Source organism: Cucumis melo, chromosome 9 (genome assembly GCF_025177605.1).
Source record: "Cucumis melo cultivar AY chromosome 9, USDA_Cmelo_AY_1.0, whole genome shotgun sequence".
Taxonomy (NCBI): domain Eukaryota; kingdom Viridiplantae; phylum Streptophyta; class Magnoliopsida; order Cucurbitales; family Cucurbitaceae; genus Cucumis; species Cucumis melo.
In genome coordinates this window covers 23040519-23056053 of record NC_066865.1, presented here as the reverse complement: position 1 = coordinate 23056053, position 15535 = coordinate 23040519, and the positions used below count along the sequence as shown (strand labels likewise).

General features: G+C 32.2%; 1 protein-coding gene across 1 annotated transcript; it reads right to left on the bottom strand.

Moving 5' to 3' along the window:
- Nucleotides 1-4301: 4301 nt before the first annotated feature.
- LOC103482694 (uncharacterized) lies at nucleotides 4302-12883 on the bottom strand. The gene is made up of 12 exons (XM_008438970.3): nucleotides 12556-12883; nucleotides 11753-11871; nucleotides 11553-11659; nucleotides 11382-11469; nucleotides 6847-7918; nucleotides 6694-6748; nucleotides 6510-6591; nucleotides 6286-6366; nucleotides 5886-5990; nucleotides 5749-5798; nucleotides 5111-5228; nucleotides 4302-4545 (listed from the first exon to the last, which is right to left on the bottom strand). Exons 1-12 carry the CDS (start codon nucleotides 12749-12751, stop codon nucleotides 4462-4464), a joined length of 2157 nt encoding a protein of 718 aa, XP_008437192.1. The 5' UTR covers nucleotides 12752-12883; the 3' UTR covers nucleotides 4302-4461.
- Between the last annotated feature and the right edge of the window lie 2652 nt (nucleotides 12884-15535).

Below are 15535 nucleotides of genomic sequence, written 5' to 3'. Positions count from 1 at the left end.
TTTTTCTATAATGTTGTTAAAGAGCATTAATGTTGTTTACTTAAACCTTCTTATAATCAATCTTAACAAAAAGAAAAAGAAAAAAAAATTACTTTAGATATTAGTTTTGAGTAGATCATTATAACTTAATGATTAGTTAGCTAGATGCTAAAATAACACAATTATCATAATTAAAAGTCACTATAGTTACTCATGATACGGATTTTTGTAATTAATTATTTTTTTGTCCTTATTAGTTTGCCTTAATTTAATAATATAAATTAAATCATCATTAAATACTCTTGATGAATTAGCATTTCAAAGAATTGAACTATGTTTACATTTTTTTTCCAAAATAACTCAGGAAAGGCTTTTGTTGTTTAATTGATGGAGGAATTTTTTTTTTTCTTCTTTACTTTTATGTTAATTGAGAGAACAACAATTGTTTGGATCTTCCAACTCTTTTTGTACTAAGAAAATTAGCTCATATGACAAACAGATATTACAAAGAACTGAGTGCCAATTGTCTAATCACTTTTCTACTCAAAATATTTTCTAAAAAATATCTTAATAATTTTTTTTAAAAAAAGAGGGAAAACTAAACGAACACAACGGCAAATAAATTAAAAAAGAAAACAAAGGCAAATGGAAAGAACCCTAAAGTAGAAAGATAGAAAAGCTTGCAATTCTTTTTAAAAAGATAAAAAAAAAACTAATAATAATATAAATAAATTAATTAAAAGTACCATAAAAAACAAATAATAAAAAAGTACCATAAAACAATAATAATAGATAATAATAAATAAATAAATAAAAGGTACCATAAACGTTGGTCCATATATATTGGAGGCATGGAGTTGAGTGGGTTGGACGACAATATTATAATATTATGAACATAAAAAGTTGTTTTTGTTTTAGTACAAAATTATCATTATATTATGCTTATTCTAATTCTAATCTAATTTGATGTGGCATCAAATTAACACAATTAATCATATTTCAAAGTAGTTATAATTTAATAATTAGCATAAAATGTGTTATTAAAGGTTAAAAAATTTCTAATTTGTAATAAAGTTATTTCTTAAACTTAAATTCATTTGGTTAAAATGTCTTTTTATATAATTATATTTAATATGTTAATGGCTACAATATTATTAAGAGGATATTTCAAAAATCGCGCGGCTTTGGGGGTTGTACACTTTTGAGCCGTCCGATTGAGTGAAAATATCAATAATAAATTTATTGAAAAGAAAAAAAGAGAAAAGAAATGGTGGGTGGTGGAGGTGGCGGCAACTAGTGGGCGGGGTCCACCTAACAGCTGTTGCTCTTTTGTCGTGTAATCACTCTTCCCCTTAGATAGCGACGCGCGTCCCTGTGGTCCCCACACTTTTTTAAAAAAAAAAAATTAATAAATAAAAATTTAAGAATTAATAATTAATCCCTAATTTCTTTATAAAACTAAGAAAAAAGGAAAATTGGACAAAAGAGAGAGAGAGAGAGAGTAGTCAAAATCAGGGAGGTAGGACCCGCAGAAAACCTTGAGCTATCGTTTTCTTTGTTTCATCGGCTCTCTCCAAAGATTTCTTCTTTTTTTTTTTTGCTCTCTTTTAAAAAAGAAAAATACTTTAATGGATGAATGTTCTAAAGTCAATACATTTGCTTAAAATTATATCATCTTCTTTTTATATATATACATATATTAAATTGAAAACCGTAATTTGATAAATAAATTAGTGGGAGTAAGTTATATATAAAGCTAATTTGGTTTCATTCAGTCAAAATCATTTACCTTTTTCTAATTAAAATATAATATCATTTCAAAAGAAAAAAACAATATAGTAAAAATATAAACTTAAATAAATTATAGAAGATTTAAATAAATTTTGTTACACTTTCTATTTCAATTTTTGTTTGTTATATTTGAGAAATGTTTCAAAGTTTTACTTTTTAACATTCTATTTATAAATTTTTGTACTTCATCTCTAAGTTTAATATTTATTAAAAGTATAAGAGATTAAATCCAGAAATGAAATTACTAATCTTAAAAAAGAGGGATTGTAATTGTATATTAAAAGTTATAAGCTTTAGGAATTGTTTCTTTTAGAAAAGAAAAAGAAAAAAGAAGGAGGAATTGTTAAATTTTAGTTTTTTTTTTTTTTCATTTTAATTGTTAGATTGGAAATGAATGAAGTGTTCTGACATTAAAAGAATCAAAGGGAAGTTGTACATAACTTTGGTTGTATCACCTCTGCTATTAGCATCTATTTTTGGATTTTCTAAAACCACATGTTTTTTAGTTTTTACCAACACTATTTGTATCGATACATGTGTATTTAAATTACAAAAATTGATCCATATAATTAGAAAAAATGTTAGAATTTAATTTCCATAATTCAAAAAAAAAATTAAAATGCAGTTCTAAACCACCCTTATAAGGATTATATTCTAAATTATGTACTCTATATGCTAAATTAGACTAAATATGTAATTTGACTGATGTAAAACTTTTCTAGACATCAATTTACTTTCATCTAGTTTTGTGAAACGTAAGATTGTTTTGAAAGTACTGTTTCCAACCAAATCCTTTGCTATTAGCATAATGTTTGATGTAACGTTAAACTATCGAATTTGTGTTTAAGAATCGAAATTGAATGGTTTGTGACCTACTAAACAGTATATTGAATTAAGAATCTTAGAACCAAAATAGATAGCATGGGATAAAAATACATAAAAAGTGAAGTTGTAATTTGAGCTGATCTCAGTTTAGGTTAGGGTGTAAAGGGTTTTAGAAGACAGGCATTTCATACTCTGCCCCTCATGTATATAAAAGGTGATTAAGAAACGTGGAAAGTAATAGTAAATTAGTAATGGGATTTTATGGGAAAAGGGAAAAGGAAAGGACAAAAGATCCAACAAAATTATGATGCCGTGTCTTGTGACGTAAAGAACAGTCGAATCAGCCAAGAACATTTTCAATGTCCATGGCAGAAACTTGGGCCTTCTGGCCCACAGCTCTAATGGGATAGGCTTTCATCCACATAGAAAAAAAAAACCCCAACTTAGGAAACACATAGAATGTGTGAAGAACAATGAAGGGAAGTTCTATATTAGCGGTAAGAAAAAAGGGAATGTACAAAGAATTGCGATAACGCCAAAGAAAAATAGACTGCCGACGGTTCAACTTGGTTGAAATAACCAACAAATCAACATCTAGAGACCCTATTAGTAACTTTTTTTTGGGGTACCTTGAGATCAAATCTAGTGGAGAGTAATCATGACAGAGGAAAGAGACTAAAATTGGTGATCAACAAAGTCAATCTTCAAACTGTTAGAGACAACGACTCTCAAAATTTCTCTGTAATCGTATGATTCCTGAAATACTGACACTTTTAAGATGATCAAGTGTCAGTGTCGGACATCGACACCATAATCCCAATTACATGCTAGTTGGCGTGTCAATTTTTCTTTGTAAACGTCCAAACACGATTAGCACGACTGGGACACGACTAGAACATGGAACTTGTGAATTTGAGAAGAAAATTTACTAAAATTAACATTTTAAAAGTCCAAATGCCCAACCCAAAGACCTCCACGATATCCCTCATTTCACCACGCCCAAAACTTCTAGTCCAAAATTCATGGATAAATTCACACCCCAACATTCGCATCCAAACTTCTCGCCCATGTGTAAATGGTCACACCCCAACATTCGCATCCAAACGGAATATTTCATAATATGTTTACATGGTGTTTAACATGTTTTGATGTTTTCAAATGAAATATTTCATAATATGTTTATATACACAACATATATTTAATTCTTTTTATAAAAAATAACGTGTTGTATCCTACTTTTCTTAAAATTGGCATATGACATATGTTAGTATCTATCCTTCTTAGGGTATGACATTCCATTTTGAGTATAAACCTTCGTAGTTTTTGATTTCATCTCAAAATATAACATGACAAGGAGATAATTACCCTCCCATATGTACCTATGATTATTTCAATATCTAACCAATGACTATTTCAATATTTAACCTGCGTGAGACTTCGATCCCATTCTTAAAACACAACTGATTTGGAAGATTTGGGAGAGCTTTTGCATACTCCAAACAAGGCTTAAGTGAGGAGCTAAAGAGTACTTTATTCTGTAGTGAAATGAGAGGTAGAAAGTACACGGTTTTCCGACTAATGTTTAAGAGAACAGAGAAAACTCTGCATTTCTTACATATGAATGTCTATCTGATGTTAATATTCAGAAGAAAAGACTTTATGAGCTTCTAAAGAAATGAGGGGAATGGGATATATACTCCACTATATACAAAATGGAAAACTGTATCCATACTCTCTTAAGGAATTAGGTTAGTCAACAGCATGTGGTTCCATTGAGAAGACAACAAACCATTTACAGGGGAATGAAAATAAAATAAACAAAAACAAAAATGAAAATGATTTTCTATCGAATCTGCAAACCAAAATTCACATCACACTGCACTTCTCCTTTGATTTCGTGTCAGTCCTTGAGGAAGAAGACGGCGGGGTTTTGCCACTAGTTCTAGGCACCTGCAAAATAAACTCTACTTATTTGAAGTAAATGGGGAGACGGAAATGTGGCGGTTTTTAAATAGTTTTTAGTATAGACCAAAAACTAAGGCAAAGTCATGTCGAAGGTATGGTGCAAATTTGAAATATGCTTCTTTTTACTTGATAGAAAAAGAAAATAAAAAGCAAAAGAATTGGATTATCAGTTCATTTAGAAAATTGCCTTGATAGAATTTTGGTTAGTTTACGGCTTATGAATTTAGTTTAGTCCTAAACTTTCAAACTTGTATTTAATAGGTTCAAACTTTTATGAAGTGTACAAGTCAATAGACTTTCAATTTTTTTCAATATAGAAATGAACTTTAAAAGGTACAAAATATTGATTAAAGTTTAAGATTTCATACACACAATTTCAAATTTTCAACTACAACTTATATATAACCTAGACTTCTCATCGGGAGGTATGTTCTTTTTTGGTAGTGTATCCTTCACATGCTTGCAAACGAACTATGTCATGAAATATAAAAGATGGATGCAGAGAATCTATAGCATGAGGATAAAGTATAAAGCCATATGAAAACTTTACCTGAGGACCCACGACCAACCTTGAACTGCCACCTGAAGATGGCTGCTGCACATTTTGTCGCTGTGGTTGTTGTTCAAACTCTTGCTGTTGCAGGGCTATTGCTAGTTGCAGGTCAGAACTGTGACAAAAATGAAAGCAAAAAATTTAAGTACTCCTTCAGCAGTCGGCTGTAGACTCTAGTCTTAACATATGCCTCAGATTTCTATGTTCAAAACTCACAATGGATCTGGCGTGTACTCCGAGTTTGAAGTGAATTTTTAAGAGTTAGACATTATGTGTTTCCTTTCTTTTCTCTTTTCTTTTTCCTCTCTCTCTCTCTGAAGGACAATTGGGTATTCTAATAAACTTCAATTCCAGTTTTATACAGACGAAACTTAAATTTCCAGCTAACCAATCTATGTTACAGTGCGTCAACAAAACCATGCATAACAAGGATTGGGCGGGGCAAAACCATCGCTTTTTAAGTTCCCCTCTGTAAGGCCCACCCAATGTTAAAAAACATAAAGATAAGAACATATGTACTACAAGACTATCGGTAGCCATAGAAACAAAATTTAGTGTTGAAAAAACATGAAGTGTACTATTCATTTGCATGTTCTTGTAAGTAATATACTAAAAATAACAAGAAAGGAAGTTACTTCAAATCCAATCCGGCATGTTTAGTAGCATCAATGCTTGCAAGATAGTCCTGCGGCATGTACAAAATAGTCTAGATAAATTGCTAAAGGAAAAGAAAACAGGGCATCAAAATTGTTGAAATATTTATAACACAAACCGCTGTGCTTGTCATGGCATTTTGTTCATCCCAAGACTCATTTGAAGGACTTTCTACTTTGAATTCTTTGAAATTACTCGTCATAAATAAAGTGTCTCCATTTACCTGCAAAATATTTGAAGTTAGAAGTTGGATAGAATAATTAACGAACAGAGTAAAAGCAAGGTTCCATTAGTACAATTGCAACTAGCAAGGCCTGATTAGGATTTAAGATAGCTAAGAGAAATGTCATGGTGAACATGTGAAAGATGTTTCCAAATACATTGAACCATCAATATTCCTGTAGTGACCATGGACCATTACAGTCTTTTAAAAAGTTTAATATTATTATTATTTGTAACGAAGCAATGCACCCGAAGGCATCTATGCCATATAGAAGAGTTAATTAAGTAGATTGTACCTCATTTAGCTTTTCCCACACCAAATCAGGTTGATGAATGTAACCTTGGTCTGTAGCTAAAAGATAAAGCTGGCCATCAAGCTGAAGATGAGATGAGACAAGTGTATAAAAGTATGGGGTCAGCCAAATGTAAAAGCTGAAACCCAATTTTCTTAGTAACTATTAGCCAACAGCTCTGGAAGCCAACACACACACGACATAGTACAGTTTCAATTCTCACTGACCTTAAACATGGTGCTGAAGTGGTTATTACGGAAAAAAACACAAAGCTCACGCTCCTTAAGACCCTCTTGTAAGCAGAAAAGGCTGCAAAAGAAACAACAATAACTATGGAGGAACTACACCATACCAGCGAGACTAAACAAAAATGTCCAGCAAAGAAATTGATAATAGCAAGCAGGAACCGACCCATAAAATGTTAGCTGACTTGCATTATTCTTCAAAAAATTCCTGATCAGCTCCCCTGAGAACAATTAAGAATGGATTTTACCTGATGAGTTTAAGGGCATAAATATAATGGCAAGTGGAAAAATAATTAACCTTTATGGTATTCACTTCTACCTTGTCTTGGACTAATTTCAACCTTTGACTGTATATTACGGAAATTTATGGAGCTTCCACATCCCTGTTCTGCAAGAACCACTTCACCTTCATATACAGGCTCTCGATCTTCAAGAACTGTACTTCTTGGATCCAATATACATTCCTCACCTTCATATATGGGCTCACTACCAACAGATGAAGTCAAACCTTCAGGTGCCTCAATACATTGGATTTTACCATCTACTGAATCTGTACAATTAACAGATGGAGATGGCCCAGATACTTCGGTTGGGTCTTCCTTATCAACTGGTCTATGATCAACTGTTTCACAAGCAGCTGGAAAAGAGTTATTATCATTCATTGGAGAAGAATCCTCGTGACTCTCATTTGCCAATGCACCATCACTTCTAGAACTGGTGACAGTCTGAACCAATGTTTCATGATTGTTCTTCTCCAACATATCAGGGCAAATCATATGCCCTTCAGACTCCACAGTCTGATCAAGGTGTTTTCCAGCATCAGGCTTCAATGGTGAAGAGCTTACTTGCTCTGTGGCATTGGGAAAAGGTGAAACATCTCCATCGCTCTTGCTTACTGAGGTTTTGCCAGTATCTGCAGTCAATGAATCTGACTGTTCGTTAAGATTATTGTCTGCAGCACAGATGTCTTTTGCTATGGTCTTCTCTACATCTTCTATGACTGAAACATTTCCAGGAGATGGCCCCTCATCCAGTTTAGTAGATTTAGTGTTCCCCTCAGCACAGGCAACACCATGATTATCCATTAAGATTGGTGTTTCAGATTCAGACAATCTCAAGGCTTTCAACAACTCTGCCTCTTCTTCAAGATCCCCTTTTCTCAATGGTTGCTCATCAGAGATTGAACGAGGTGATTCATCAAAAGATCTAACTTTTGAAAGATTTGGCGACGGAACTCCAAGTGTGGCTGTTGTTGCAGCAACAAAATCAATACAATCATCTTCAGGATTGTTCTTACACTGATCCTCCATGTGTTGCGTTTCTAGAGCAACAAGCTCCTCCATGATAGCATTGTAGGACTTGGAATCAATTGCACTAGCAGTATCGTGATCCTACACAGAGGAGAATAGAATGAAAAATTGGCCAGGAGAGGTGTTAAATGAAAAGGTCAAACCAAATGGCAGCCTAAGGAATACCAGATAATCCTACACCCACTATCAATAAAGGGTCTGTAGAATTTTCAAAACTATAATATTTGAGTTTAAAGTCATAACAAATATATCTTTGTGCCAACTGCCAACAAGTTCTAAGGTGGTGGCATATCAAGATATAATAGGCACTAGGTAGACTTGGAGAATGCAGCTCAGTTCTTTACTTCTTTAGGGGTGAGTCCAGAGGGTCCAAGTGACCATGAGCCATGAAAGCAATATCACAGATCATTCCGAATAAAGGCCAAGGTTTTCCACAATTCCTTCGTTATCAGTCCAAGACAATCACCCTGCACTTCCATTTAACAGTCTCCCCTAATTCTGTAATAATTCCAAAATCCTATGAACAAAACAGGAACTCCAAAAACAACTATGGCCACCAGAGTTTGCCAGCAACAAAACATTTCTCCAAGAAAATTCAAATACCTAATACAATAATAATAGTAAAAAAAAAAAAATATCATAGAAGTCTTGGCACAGAATCACAAATACATAAATATATACTGGAAGAATCAGAAGAATATTTTGGACTTCAAAGAAATTGATAAAGCCACAAGTCTTTATGTTATTGGCTAAATGATAAGGACGGTTTTATTTAATTTACAAGTCTTCGTCGTAGGATAAATCTTTTGGTTGGGTCGGTTTTCCCATTTGTCTAAAGATTCAGAACTCAAAATTAATTATAAAGTCATGGCATACTAATCAAGTAAAGAGCAAAGTTGTGGAGAAAAATCTGCTTGCAGTTAATTTGCTAGGTAAGAAATCAGAATCATTCTTCTCAAGAAAGTAGCTCCCGAAGAAACAAAAAAAGTATGACTAAATCCCAAAACTATCCAATAAAATAATTTTTTTTTATAAGTGACAATTACGTTGACATATGAAATTACAAAATTGAGGGAAAAAGGAACCCTGATACGGAAGAAGTTTCAAAACTATAACATTTAAAATGTTTAGTTAATTTACACCAAGAGATAGCAATGTTAATCACATGGTAGAAAATGAGGATGTTAATCACATTGATATATATCCAATAAAATAACTTTATTTGTTTATTTTAGAAAAAGGAGTTGCTTTCTTCTGTTGGAGACTTTCATCCCATCAATTCAACATCCTCATTTTATACGATCCCTGCAAAGGTTCTGCCAAACATTTAAACAGATAATGCCTTCTGAACTGTATCGGTTTCTCAAAGTACTTCTATTGAAGGTAGACAAATTTTAGATCCAATATTAATACCCAAGGAAGTTCTTGAAGAGGTAAAGAGCATAGGGTTAAGATGCAAAATGCATGGATTTTAAAGCTTTGCATTGAAAATGTTCCATAATCAGTTATAATTGGGGCTTTCTTGACGAAGAATTAAAGTATTTTGACGTAACATAGATTCAATTAATCCAGGGCTACATTCATAATCCTAAATTCTCTATTTTCAAATTCAACAATGGTCATTCTGGAAGTAGAGTTCTAGCTGCATGCGATCTTAAGGTTGGAGATCCTCTTTCTCTTTCCCTGTTTCTTGGTTTTCAACGTTCTTGGTGCACTTGTTGAAAATTGTGTTCCCAGAGGCATAAATTAAGACTTTAAAACGAAAGAGGACAACAAACAATGTTCAGTTCTTCAATTTTCAAATGACACTTAATTAAGCTGATTTTATGCGGAAGATTTTAATCAAAACACCTGAGGTAAAAGTTTTCTACTTTCTATTCTCAAAATTAATTGGCAAAAGTTTTTTATTGGTTATTAAATTAACGTTAAGGATTCATAGAAGCAGCTCAATTCTTCTCATTTTAGTAGTAAGACTGAGTCTCTGATTGAATAAGATATGAACTTCTCAATAAAATAGTGAAAAGAGACTAATACTTAAATGATACAAACTCGATGAAAAGTAAATGCAGAAAAGATGGAAAAACCAAAGAGGCAAAATTTAAAAACAAGACAACTGAGCAAAGATAAAAGCATTCAATTTTAAGTATATATCATGAAGAGAGAAGTCGCCAAAAGCTCTGGAGAGAGAACACCAAAGGGAGTCTTTATTATGTACTGCATCTAAATGAACAAGCCAAATTGTATACTTCTCTTCAAAAATACGCAAAGTCCCTTCAATTCATATTTCAATAGCAGCTTCTAGACTTAATTTGCTAGAACCGGCTGAAGAGTGGTATTTGACAACTGAATTACTTCTAGAAAACTGTTGAAGTCCCCAACTTGGTCGGCCTCTTGGAGGTCACCCAAGAAATGTTTCATTTTGACAGGCCAATCGTTGACAAAACTGAAAAGAAGCTCGATTGCTGGAGAAGTTTAAACTTCCTAGAAGTGGAAGATTCGTCTTATGTACGTCGGTACTTTTTAATCTCTCCTGCAATTATGTCCCTCTTTCTTGTTCCTTTTAATATTAGTTGAGGAATATTCTTTGGGAAGGAAGCATTGATGGGAGGATAAATCATCTTGTTAGATGGAGTTTAGTCTCAAAATGAAGTGTAATGGATGTTTAGGTATCCGAGGATTTAAAGAACAGAAACTTAGGTTTGATGGGGTTGGAGATATATCAATGAGCCTCAAACCTTTTGGAGGAAAGTCATAGCTAGTATACATGATTCAGATTAGTTCAATTGGCATACTATTAGGAGATCAAATTTTAGGCCTCAGCCTAATAGAATAGTATTTCAAAGGTCTGGAAATCAATGGAATCTTATGCTCTATTTACTTAAGAAACTGGTCCAAAAATTCTGTTTTGGCATGATATTTGGGTTCATTATGTTCCTTTGAACAAGATTTTTCACTGATCGTTCAGCATTTCTTAGTTTCCAAATGGTTCAATTTCTGTTTTTTGGAATCTAGGTGTCTTTCCCGGAGCATTATTTTTTAACAATGGACTTGTTCATGACATTGTCGGAATCTAAAACCTTCTATTTCTTGCTTTAAGAAGGGAATTTCTTGTTGGTTCAAATTGCTCGGCATTTTCAATTTGCAGAGGGTTCTCCCTTCAGATGCCAAAAAGTAGCGTCCATCAGGTTATATTAGGCATTTCCTTGCCTTTGCATTCTCAAATACTTGGTGCCCTCTTTCCAACTCTTTTATTGCTTGTCTGACATTTGTTTAAAATGGAAAGCTTTCATATGCACTTCCTTTTCAAACTTTGTTTTTCAATTTCTTTTCACTCCTTTTGAGTTTGTATCTTTTACAACTTAGACTCTTTTCATTTTCTTCAATGAAAATGTCGGTTGCTTCTTGTTAAAAAAGACACTGATAAAGCAAGCCACATGCCTACAACTCAAGAATAGGGCCAACAAAACCAACATAGAGCATAAGAAACCATATAGTACTGTTAATTAAATTTATAATAGTAATTAGAAAGAAAGTATATAAGAACCTGCGGATCAACTATCCAACCATGATATAGAGGAATGTCCAGCAAATCAAAAATCGCACATTCTGGAGTGAATTCAAAATCATCAATTCTGCAAATACAACATTAAACTTGGTTCAGAAAAGGCAGACGAAAATAAAAAGACTAGGTGAGGATTTAAGCCTATACTACTACCTCCTAAACTTAATATTTACATCTATCCCTGTTGCTAGACGTGGCAGCAGATCAATGGCATCAGCAATGTTCTGCTGTTGATTCTCAACAAAACCAGCATCTTTATTCTGTTAACCAACAAGTGAATATCAAAGAACTGAACAAGGTGAAACCAGGGTGGGTGAAAATTTTCATATAGCATACAAAAGAAGACTATTTACATCGACATTACTATTCGAATCAATCAACCGTTCAGCAACCAGAGATAACAATTTTTCCTGGGATACTTCAGTAGCATCTGGACCCAAATTTAAGTTATTCCGCAACAAGAGGACATTACCTGCAACAGCCCCAACATAAACAACCAAATATGAATACATGTACTGATTTAAATACATTCATTTCATATCCATCTCATTCAAAAAGAACTTTAAATTCATAACACTTTTAGTCTTTAAATCATCTACTGAATACTGATCGACTTTCTTGGAATAGGTTATAAAGGGAAACTTAAAATAACTTCCTAAACCCGAAAAAGAAACAAAAGAAGAGCGAGAGTAATCAAAGAACAGGAAAAGAGGGAGTAATAAACCCTAAAATGCCTATTACTACTCAAAATCTAAATAAACCAGTAGATGGAGTGAATGGAATTAAAAGCAATCATACAACAGACGAATTGAACGCTCCATCATCCCAAATAAAAACATAATCCCCATAACTATTCAGCATTAGAGGAGACGGACTCATACATCACTAAAACATACAGCGATCAAGAAAACAGAAGAAGATAAATCCAACTTCGAATCTCCAATTCGAAATGCAGGTAATCCATCAAACCCCATGTGCCCAAACAATTACCTACTTCACGTGTATCAAATTCAAACTAAAAACTCCAGCCATCCGAAAACTTACACATAAAGCAACCAAAAATGTCGGGCGGAGGAGAAAAAGAAAACAATCAAGAAACAAAACCCTAAGAATCGGAAGACAAAGATAAATAGGGAGAGAGAGAGAGATGATTTACATATGGCGAGAAGAGGGCATGGGCCATTATCGTTTTGGAGAACAATAGGCGTAGGGCGACCAAGAAATTGAATGGGCTTGGTCTTGTAAACGCACTCTTTTTCCTTTTCCTTTTCCTTATCTTTGAGTGGGAGTTGGTGGTGTTCTTGTGGAGGTTGATTTTGAGATTCTTCGGAGGAAGAAGACGACGACGCCATGGCCAATCACTCGAGAATTGCAATCCGGTTCGGTCTCAGTGTGTGTTTTATACTTTGGAAATGTGAAGAAGAAAGAAATACAAAATTAATGAGAAAGAAATTGTGATTGTTAATTGTAATGGGCGTGTGGGACGGCAACGACCCCCCCCCCCCCCCCGGCCTTTTTTTTCCTTTTCTTTTTCTCTTTATTCTTTGTTTATTTTTTATTTTGCTAATAAATAATGGCTCATTTTATATTTCATGGTAACGCATTAAGTTTGGTTTAATTAAGCACTTCAACTAACCCGCCTTTCTTTTTTTTTTTCGATTTTGGGTGATGTTTTTAATCTATAATGTTATATTTTATTGTTATATTATGTTATACATAATCCAAACACACCATATATTTTATTATGTTTTGTTAAGCTAATGATATCAATGTTTATAAATGAGTATTTAATAACAATAATAATAAAAAGTTGACTTCCAGTTCACGGTTTGGAATTCTAACCCAAAAAATTAATGAATGTTAAGATTATTCTTATTTGTAAATTAACGGAAGATCACTCAATAAAGGATTGTTTCAAACTAAACACATCTAACTTTGAAGTCTTTGTAGTCGAGTCGAAGGAATGTGCAATTTGTTGGTATAAGTAGTAACTCTTAATTTCTTTTAGGACTTTCTTAACCTTAATTTCATGTGCTCGCGATATCGATCCATTCATATCTTTACCTAAACTCAAAGCGTTACAAAAGTATTGAAATTTAATAATCAAAATGAAACAAAACTCGAATTTTTAGGGTAAATTTGTAACATTTTGATAGTTATAGATTAAATTGAAACTAAGATTAAAACTTAATAACTAAATGTATAACATTTTGAAATGTATAAGACTAAATATAAACTATGTACTTTTTTTTCCCTATATTATCACAAAATTTGAAATGGGACATAAGTTGTACTAGAAAATAGAAATGGGACGACGTCAATGACTTGTTCATTGTCCTGGATATTAATGTCTCCTTTCCCCTTATCAATTTGAATATTGCCTAATTCGTATGTATTTTAAAAAAGAAAATGTTAGTTTATTAAATAAAGTTTATTGAAAACACTTTTCTCTAACTCACTCTAAGATTAAACCAAACACACTCAATCTCCTACCCCATTTGTAAATGTATAGTAATATTCCATTTCTTAATAAGTATGGTTATATGGATATCAATACATACACACACACACATATATATATATATATCCATATTTCTTGGAGTAGGTTGAAGATTCCGATCCATGTCATATCTTACGTTAATGCGCACCTTCTATTTAGTTGGATTAGGTACAAAAGAGAGGTGAATTTCAAGGCTCGTGTGCCAACACAAATTTCCAAAAAAAAAAGAGAGAGAGAGAAACAAGAAACTTTGAAATTGGTATCAATATTCAATTTCGTAATAAATAAGTTGTCAATATTAATACTTGGGAATCTTGCATGTTTAAAAAAAAAAAAGTCTTGATTTTTGAGAAGATTCTTGGTATGAAATTAAATATTGAGATCATTTTTAACTTTTGATTTTGTCATAGTTGAATGTTTGACTTTCATCCTTTTAGTTGTTGTACTTGAAAAACGTAAAAAAATTACAACGATCTAATGAAATTAAGCAAAAGTTATTCCTTTTAGTTCCTCACGTTTCAAATCCATCATTTATATCATGTTTGATAATTAATTAGTGAAAAAACTAATAGTGTATACTTAACACAAACAATAATGTTTGATAATTGTGCCTCAAACGTAATCTTAGAAATGTTCATCAAAATTGAATCACTCATAAAACAATTATACATTTTGCACAAATCTTATAGTTAAGCTTGAAAGAAGGTATTAATCAAAATATTTATAGGAGCTTTTAAGTTCTGAATGGATACAATTATTAATATGTTTGGTGTAATTTGAAAGGGTTTATTTTAGGAAACAAAAGTTCATAAATTTCCCAATTTATTTTGATCCACAGACACACGAGTTTGGGTTAGAAGAATGGCCCAATAAAAATTGAGCTCGAAAGCCCTCTCCTTAGCACTTTCCTAAGTTGGCTCTAAAATTTCAAGATTATATGCCTTCAATCCTACGATCAAATTGAAACCAAATTAACAATCAAATTATAAAGATTGAATGACCATGGTTTAGCTTATAAACATTATAGTATTTTTTTTAAAAAAATAACAAAGCTTCGACGAGTCTATATAGACGAGAAAGAACTTAAATATATCGTTAATACCTAACTCTACGAGTCTTTGGGTTCCTAGCATTCAAGTAGTTGTACATATTTGATTCCAATTTCATATGTAAGTAAAAACCAATGAGATTTTGATCTTTACTGTTTCATTATAGTTAAAGTTGATTATTTTTATTATGAAAAAGTAGATGTGGGATTTGATGCAATATTATTACGATCATCAACGTAAAAAATTGAACGAAAAGATTATTTAGTTAACTAACATTGTGTTTTTAAGTTGATGTATTTTTGTTAAATTTATCGTTTAACTCAAAGTTAATGTTATTTTTAAACTAAAATAAAACGTAAACAAATGAATACAAATTTAAAGTAAACTTACAAAGTTAGCGAACATGAATCGTCGTGTCTATAAAATCTAACTTCAATTAAAAGATAATATAAATTTTTAAAATAAATTTTAAAATGTCCATAAACATTTAGTTTTTATTTGGTTTTCCATTGATATTTATAGCAATTTGATTGTTTACATTTTGAGAAGGGAATACTAAAATTAATTAATAGTAAAAAGACACAAAT

What these genes read in the sequence shown, in the direction of transcription:
- LOC103482694 (XM_008438970.3), bottom strand. Translation starts at nt 12,751, where the DNA reads ATGGCGTCGTCGTCTTCTTCCTCCGAAGAATCTCAAAATCAACCTCCA. An exon ending in GTAAATATTAAGTTTAGGAG is followed by an intron (nt 11,470 to 11,552) that starts GTAGTAGTATAG and finishes TTGTATTTGCAG; the next exon opens with AATTGATGATTTTGAATTCA. An exon ending in ACTTCAGCACCATGTTTAAG is followed by an intron (nt 6,367 to 6,509) that starts GTCAGTGAGAAT and finishes TCTCATCTTCAG; the next exon opens with CTTGATGGCCAGCTTTATCT.